Here is an 8,820-nt window from a genome sequence, read left to right as displayed (position 1 = left end):
ACACTTTTATTTCATTCTCATTTGGCTTCACGGGTGTTTATGATTACTCAGGTGTGTTCAGTTGTTTCATTAGTGCGGACATAAGACACCAAGGCTTGCTTCTAAGCTTTCAAACACCATTTAAGGTGTTTTTGCCGTTGTTTAACATGAGAGCAAAAGCTGTGCCAATGAAAATCAAAGAAGCTCTTAAAAGGCTGAAAAACAAGAGGAAACCCATTAGTGACATCGGTCAAACCTTGGGATTACCAAACTCAACTGTGTGGAATGTCATTAAAAAGATATGTGAGCACTGGTGAGCTCATTAAACGCAGAGGGATTAGTAGGCCAAGGAAGACCTTCACTGCAGGTGGATCCAAGAGCAAGTGTGGACTGCCCACGATCTAAAACATCTCATCTGTGAAACATGGTGGTGGGGGTGTCATACTTTGGGTATGTATGGATGCCACAGGTACTGGCATATTTAATTTCTCTGAAGATGTAACTGCTGAAGGCTGTAGCACAATGACTTTGGAGGTGTATGGTGACGCCCATACCGCAGACTTCAACAGAGACATGCAACAACACGATTGTTTTAATGTGCCTATCATTGCTCAGTACTAAACATTATGATACCCTGAAATAAGGGGAACTGGGTAAAACAATGTTATAATTTCAACATGGTGAAACTGGAATGTGTACGAGTGTACGATGTGTCGAGTCTTGAGTCTTGGTTCAACCCAAGGTTTCCTCCTCCAGCTTTGCGTGCCACTGTTTACTTTGGCTTGCTCACTTGGGGTTACTACTGTGTTCTGTATGTTCTCTTTTATTTTGTTCCTTTCGTTTTTTTCTATGTAAAGCTGCTTTGTGACATCAGGGTGTAAAAAAAAGATAAATTTGATTTGACTTGACAAGAGTGTCCAAACCTTTGCATACAATTGTATTGTGCCAATTTTTGTTCTACTTTGTGAACAAAAATGAATCAAGTGCTTGTCACTTTCCATTTTTTGCAGAGTACAGTATATCGCTGCTGTCCAATGAAAACCATGTCTCTCCATTTTTGCACATTTTTAATTTTCTCCATGGTTTGAACCCTGTAGCTGCTCAATAATTTTGGATAAATGGACCAATTCAAATGCTCTAAATTACTTTGAGCAAACTCTTAATTTACATACATAGACTTCCATTCAAAGTTAAGATCATTTTTGCCTTCTCCTATTAAGTCACCATTTTGGACGCTCAACGTTTTCTTCGGACAGCGACAATATAGCTTGTCTGTATACTAAATTTTGTAAATCCTGAACTATTTAGCAAAAACTTTTGGGTAAATGTGCCCAACTCTGGCCAACAAAGAGTCTCATCCAATGTACTAAATGCCACATAGGCTAAAAATAATAGAAAACATGCATGTTAATTAGCTTTTTAAGTTGTAAGCTAATCAATATGTATAGTAAACTTCAAATATTTCACCAGTGAATTCAAACTTCTGCTGGTGTATTTTGATTGCTTACTTTTTTAAACATGGAAAGGCTATGCTGTTACAGTTTTTGGGCCCCATCTTACACCCTGTGATGGGGCGCACTGTGATGCTCATTGCTATCTTACACCCCGCCAACAGTCTATTTTCACGCCTTCCGTCTGCATGATTTAAATAAGAACGGTGCTTGTGAATATACAATTAATATACGACGATCCCTTCTTTGCAATAATTTGTAAAATAATTTGGTGGTAAAATAAACCTTTATTAAATGTACCTCAGCACTCATCATAGACTATGCTCCAAATAAAAACTGAAGTTAAGGGACTTTTTCAAATACTTAACAAAATAGTATCTAACAGAATTAATGTATTCACTGTTAAGTCATCTCAACAATGTTTTCCTACAAGGGGGTTATGCATGAAAAGAGCACAGGGGACCAGTGGACAAGATAGAAAACGAGTGAACAAACAAAGTAAAACAAACAAACCAAAAACATATGACATCACAACTTCGGCATTATGAAAATAGTACTGATGTCAAGCCTGGCTTTCTGCTATTGCATGCCATGTTTCTTCCTTGTTCTTTCAGGTTTCCTGGTTGTTTTGTTTTTTTATTTTAATATGAAAACCTCTGGCATGCCTGTGCATCACTGCCTACAATAAATGCTTTCATAAAGGCCTCCCTCATTGCAGAATTGACCATCACATTTAAATATCAAGATTCATATCAGTTTATGATGAGTATATATTAATGCAGAAAACACTCTGCAGTTACAGCAAGTCATCCATAGTGTTTGTGGACATTCTGTTTGGTATGTAACTTGATTTTCATATGAAGACATGATGGTGCAAATGTTGACCTTTGTAAGAATAATCTTTTTTAAACAATGTTTGAATTTATTAAATATTAAAGTGTTTTAAAAGTTACATTATAAGTTGAGCAGTTTTCTTCTACTACTTATAGTTACAATAATTTGCTGATAATACTTGGACTTTGTAAATGACTTCACCATACATTCTCTTCTAAATCTTTCTATAAATTGCTTTCCTACATTTTCTATCTTATGTAAAACTTTACATCTACATTTATGGTATTTAGCAGATGCATGTATCATGAGCAACTTACACAAGTGCTTCGCTGTTTACTCAGAAAAAAACCCTAGCTAGTTTGTATAGACTAGGATCCAAAGATACCTCCAAGTCGCCCAGGTACTCTCAGAAGAGGTGGGTCTTCAGTTTACGTTTATAGACAGCAAGTGACTCTGCTGTTCAGACACCTAGGTGAAGTTTGTTCCACCACTTTGGTGCCAGGACAGAAAAAAGCCTGGAAGCTTTTCTTCTGTGGGTCTTAAGGGATGGCGGGTTGAGCCAAGCCGTACTTGAAGCTCAAAGGGCCCTTGGTATTGATTGGCTTTTGACCATTGCCATCAAATATGGAGGAGCTGGTCCATTCTTGGCTTTGTAGGCCAGCATCAGGGTCCTCCATATCTAATGCAGGCAGCAGCTACAGGAAGCCAGTGAAGAGAACGCAGCAGTAGAGAGACATGGCTGAATTTAGGAAGGTTGAAGACGACCCGTACCACTGCATTCTGGATAAGTTGCAGGGGCCTGATGGTGCTTAAAGTGACGAGAGACTGAACAAGCACCTGGGTGGCCTCTCTAGAGAGGAAGGGTCAAATTCTCTGGATGTTGTGAAGGAGAAATCTTACATTTGCAACATGACTTGAGAACGATAACTGATCATCCATGACTACACCAAGGCTTCCAGCTTCTGTAGAAGGAGTGACCAGTGAGTTCTCAAAGGAGATGGCAAGATCATTGTGAGGTCCAGCAGTTCCCGGGATGTACAGCAGCTTTATCTTGCTAGGGTTGAGTTTGAGGTGGTGAGCCGCCATCCAAGAACAGACATCAGCGAGACATTCTGAGATGCGAGTAGAAACCTGTGTGTCAGACGGTGGGAATGAAGGATGAGTCGAGTGTCATCGGCGTGACAGTGGTAAGAGAATCCATGAGAGGATATCACTTTATCAAGAGAGACAGTGTAAAGTGAGAAATGAAGAGGACCAAGCACTGAGCCTTGTGGAATGCCAATGGAGAGACTACAAGAAGCGGCTGTGCTCCCCTGCCATGTTACCTGGTATGAGCACTAATACCAAGGCTGGTGAGGACAGACAGGAGGATATTGTGGCGTGGGTTTTTTTTTTTCAGATGAGCTCGTGCTTCATATGAAAAGTATTTGCTGTATCTTCCAGTAAGTCGATATCAAAGCAAACAGACTTTTAACTTTTCAATGAGCGCCGCAACGAAAAGCAAACACAAGAGCGGATGTTGCTCCACTCCACAACCAACCACATACCAACGGTATTAAAATAAAAGTCCCTAACATAAATACTGATGCAGTAAAACAAAATAGTTCAAAATGAAACCTAAAAATACTGTCTCACACTAAACTGTTGCTTCATGGTTGCTGTGGTATTCCATGTGGTTTCCATGGTGTTGCTAGCTGGTTGCTGGTTCCTCTTTACCCTGTACACCACTGACTTCCAGTACAGGTCAGAACTCTGCCACCTTCAGAAATTCTCTGATGACTCTGTGGTAGTCGGATGCATCAGGGATGATGAGGATGGAGAATACAGGGACCTGGTTAACAGCTTTGTTGTGTGGAGTGAGAGGAATCACCTGATTCTCAATGTGGCCAAGACCAAGGAAATGGTGGTGGACTTCAGGAGGAAGAGGACCATGACCGGCCCCATTACCATCACGGGTCAGGATGTGGAGTGGGTAGACACCTACAAATACCTGGGTGTCCTCCTGGACAGCAAACTGGACTGGAAGGCCAACACAGAGGCTGTGTACAGGAAGGGGACTCTACTTTCTGATTATTGTGCACTGAGTGTACTAATAGAACAGTCCCGCTGTTTCTCAATCGGACACTATTCTATTCACTATGTACTGCCACACAGCTCTGTCACCTGCACTGCCACTTTAAAACTCTATTGTTTATCACTTATACTGTACTGATACCCCAGGATGCCTTACATCACTACATTATATTAATGTAGTTACTGCACTGTTACATTACACATAATTCATTCTGTATATTACATTATATTAATGTAATTACTGCACTGCAATCACTTTTTCTAGTACTTCTTATTATATAACTGGGTTATATTATGTATATGATAGCTGTATTTATTAATATAGCTGTATTTATAGTCAGGTTTACTGTTTCCTATTTGCCACTTCTTACTACTATTTTAAGTGCCTATATCTATCTATCTATCTATCTATCTATCTATCTATCTATCTATTCGTTTCTGAGTTTTGACATAACTCAAAAGTGTAGGTCAGACATGTTCAGTTCTAACTAAATTACAGAAATGGGTATTTGTGAGTCTTCAGACTATTTTGTTGTGATATTATCTATCGTTGATCATCATCATAATCTAATGATGTGTTTCTAGTAGTGAGGCAGATTGTGTTGGACCTTAAAGATGTATATCTTAAAGTATTTATTTTCTTGAAATTATAATATGCTAATCATTTGGTTCCCTACTGACAATTCTCCTCGGACACTCACTCATGCTCTTGCCAATGAATGCAATCAAGTCCCCACAGCTCTAAAATCCAGTAGAAAGTCTTCCCTAGACAGAATCAGACCAAAGTTGTTTTAAAAACCCTTGATTTCTGAAGAAACCAGGAATGAGCAGTACTTTTGTCCATATGATATATGTATATAAGTCACTGTGACACTAGATCTACAGTTAGGTACTAGGTACTAGGTTAGTTAGGTTTTGAACATGTAGCTTGTAACTATACAGTTAATTTATTCTAATTAATCAGTTCTATTTTATATTCATGATAACTGTTGTTGACTGTTCAACTTGTTCCACTGGGCCTTGGTTTTCAAGGAGTTGCAGTTCCTTCTCCACCTTTGTAAAAAGGGAATGTGGGAGTAGAGCTACATGGTTTCATTATTGCAGTGCCTCACACAGACATTTTTCAGTCTCGCAGTACTTTCTATGGGGTGGAGATACTGGACTCTAGCATTGAGGCAAAGGTATGTTACGTTGATTGTTACTAAACAAATGACTTCCTTCCAAGCTCAGACGGGACCTTGACTAACCTAGAACGTTTGTTTGGACTACAGCATCTGTGATCAACCTGTAGTGTTGTACAACTACTGTCTGTATGGCAGCATTTTCTAGTTGGTTGATTCATGTGCAGTGTACTGAGGGACATCTGTTATCTGAAAGAGCAGATAAAGGCCAGGGGAAATTAAAAGGTCAACTGGTACAATAGATAAAACTTGATATTCCTGTCCATGGTGTCAAATGTATAGGTTACTATTTACAGTGAATAAGAAGTGGTGACGCACAAAACGTTTGTCTAGAACCGGGATGCCACATTCTTGGAGATCATCTATAAAACGTTTAGCGGTTGGTAAAATTGCATTTGGCCAAATTGTTAAAAGTTGTTAAGTAAGATAAATCAAGGGAAACACGTCCTGTTTGTGTAAAGCACCTATCATATGCGTGCTTGTAGGTACACTGCTCAACCAATAGGGGGTATTAAGTATCCATCCATCGACAGCTCAGAGTGCTTTAATAAACGGGTAAAAAGAATGTGCACTTTCACTGCCCACGCTGCAGTCTATGTCACTCACACTAATCAATGACATGAAAGTCCGTGTCACACAGCGAATGAGCCTGCATCTGTTATTGTTTTGTCTTCAGAAACATTCCTATTGTGGAAATGCCTATATAGCATTAGCAGTAATGAATTCCAGTTGGAGGTCGCATAGCTTTGCTCTACATGGACCTATCATGTCTCTTTATATATTAACAGGCTGGGCCCCACCTTAAATCCGTGGAGTCGGTTGGTTTTATGATCAGTGATTGCCATGTATGGTGAATTCACAGCAATGATGTGGAGGCCTCTGCCATTGTTGAGGCCCAAGACTTGTTTGTACTGTTCATGAATTCAGTTTACAGTGGAAACCCTAAGGGCAACTGTAGCTCATCCTTGCTGTTGCTTCAGTTAGTTTGCTGTTGACTGATTTGACATGAATTCCATGATGAAGACCAGCCCAATAGTAAAACTGTAAAACTTTTTACTGCTATACACACACACACACACACACACAGGCACACAACTTATACAGGATCCTGAATCTAACTGAATAACGTGGTCATTTAAAGTGGAACTGGAACTTTGAATGAGAACACCGCTTCCAACTCATCTCATGTCCTTCTATCAACTGTATACGTAGGAGCTCACAGTAACCAGCCTAAAATGTTACTCATTCACTCTGCCTTAGCCACTAGTTTCATTAGTTTAGTTATTTTCCGGTACAGAGGGTGGATATCCACATTTAGTGTTTTTTCTTAAGCCTTTTAGATGTAATTTACAGTAATACCAGACAGATATACATTATCACATATCAATATTTTTCTTTTGCAGCCTGCAGAGCCTTAACTGCTTGATCACCATCCCACACAGAAGAACATAATGGAGGACGGACAAGATGGACATCTATTGTTTCTGTCTACATACATTGTTACATTTCTTATTGGTTTTCCTGCCAATTTACTGGCGTTCTTTACCTTTGTACGCAAACTCCGCAGTAAACCTGCTCCTATAGACATCTTCTTGCTGAATCTTACCATTTCGGACCTCATCTTCCTATCTTTCCTGCCGGTGAAAATGAAGGAGGCTGCTGACAGCATGATATGGAACATGCCCTACATCCTGTGCCGACTAAATATCTTCTTGTTCTTTCTCCCCATCTATTCCAGCATTTTGTTTTTGACTGCAGTTAGTGCTGAGCGTTTTTTCTGTGTATCGTTCCCAGTGCTTTATAAAGGACGGAGACGAATCATATATTCTCTCGCGATTAGTGTCTCTTTTTGGGTGTTGGTGGTTGCAAATGCATCTGTTGCTTACTGGGCTGGATACAACTCCAGTCAAAAAGAAAATGCCTCTGAGGAGCTCCCACCTCCCACAGGTCAAAGATGCTACTCTAACTTCACTAAAGAGCAGCTCAAAAACCTACTTCCTGTGCGTCTAAATATTGTACTGGTGTTCTTCTGCATCCCTTTCATCATCTGCTGCTTCTGCTACATCAACTTCATACGCATCCTGTCCAAGCTGCCTCATATCGGACGTCGGCGCAAGCTGAGGGCCATCGGACTGGCTTTGGGGACACTAGTGGTGTTTTGTGTCTGCTTTGCGCCCTACAACCTCTCCCATGTGGTGGGTTACATCAAGCGAGAAAACCCTCCATGGCGCATGAAGGCAGTCATGCTGAGTACATTAAACGCTAGTCTGGACCCAGTCATATTTTATTGTACTTCCTGGGAAGTGAGGAAGATTATTAAAAGGGGTCTAAGAGGGGTCTTTGGGAAACATTGCACTTCAGTGTCTTCTGAACACAGCACAAAATGACCTGGAAATGATATGAATTTAATCAACGAAATAACTTTTCATAGGAATGGAAGCAAAGTTCATTTGCACAGTTCATATTATGCCATGCTTATAAACAAAAAAAGAAAGAAATACATGAGTGTATATTACTGCTGTCTAGTAAAAAAAAATTTTAGTTTTCTTTATTGTTTGAACCCTGTAGCTCTTCTGTACATTGTGGAAATACTTCTGGAGGAATGGACCAATAGAAATGTTTTTAATAACTTATATAATAAACTCTTATTTTAAATTGACTTCAACGCAAAGTTTAAAACATTTTTACCTTCTCCTGTAAACTCACCACTTTTTAGATACATGTTTTTTATTGGACAGCGACAATATTCACTTTTCCTACTGTTTAGTTACACACCTTTGAAATCTGGACTTGTGATAAAGTATTTGTGAATTATATGTGTTTATTATTTTATTAGAAATAAACAGCTAATGTGGCTCAAACAGATACAAATACAGAAAATAGGATAAATATAAAAATAGCACATGGAATATTATTTTTAAAATTGTATTATTATTATTATTGTTGTTGTTGTTGTTGTTGTTGTTGTTATTTTACATCATTGGTCACAGCTTTTTGATTGGTAGGAAACAACTGGAAACTGTTTAAACCATACTTTACTTCAGACATGACCTGATTTTGCTCTCTCTTGGGGGTCTCCAATAAAAAAAAGTAAGTAAATACTTACTAAATAAAGAATTGAGTGTTAACCTGAACATTGCTCACTCTTAACAAATACATGCATAACGAAATTCAGCTAAACATAAAGGAACTGACAAATGTAAACATAATGTTTATGCCACACCCACTTCACCTTTAATTCTGAGTAAAGACATATATCTGGAGCACTAAACAGATACAGATACATATAATAGTTTGCACCA

General features: G+C 39.0%; 1 protein-coding gene across 1 annotated transcript; it reads left to right on the top strand.

Moving 5' to 3' along the window:
• The first annotated feature begins 6,969 nt into the window (after positions 1-6,969).
• On the top strand, positions 6,970-8,390 carry LOC140551335 (free fatty acid receptor 3-like). The gene has a single exon (XM_072674740.1). It carries the CDS (start codon positions 6,970-6,972, stop codon positions 7,903-7,905), a length of 936 nt encoding a protein of 311 aa, XP_072530841.1. The 3' UTR covers positions 7,906-8,390.
• Positions 8,391-8,820: the final 430 nt, after the last annotated feature.

This window comes from Salminus brasiliensis, chromosome 3, assembly GCF_030463535.1.
Source record: "Salminus brasiliensis chromosome 3, fSalBra1.hap2, whole genome shotgun sequence".
Taxonomy (NCBI): Eukaryota; Metazoa; Chordata; class Actinopteri; order Characiformes; family Bryconidae; genus Salminus; species Salminus brasiliensis.
The sequence above is the reverse complement of the archived record's forward strand: the minus strand, read 5'-3'. Positions and strand labels throughout refer to the sequence as shown.

What these genes read in the sequence shown, in the direction of transcription:
- LOC140551335 (XM_072674740.1), top strand. Translation starts at nt 6,970, where the DNA reads ATGGAGGACGGACAAGATGGACATCTATTGTTTCTGTCTACATACATT.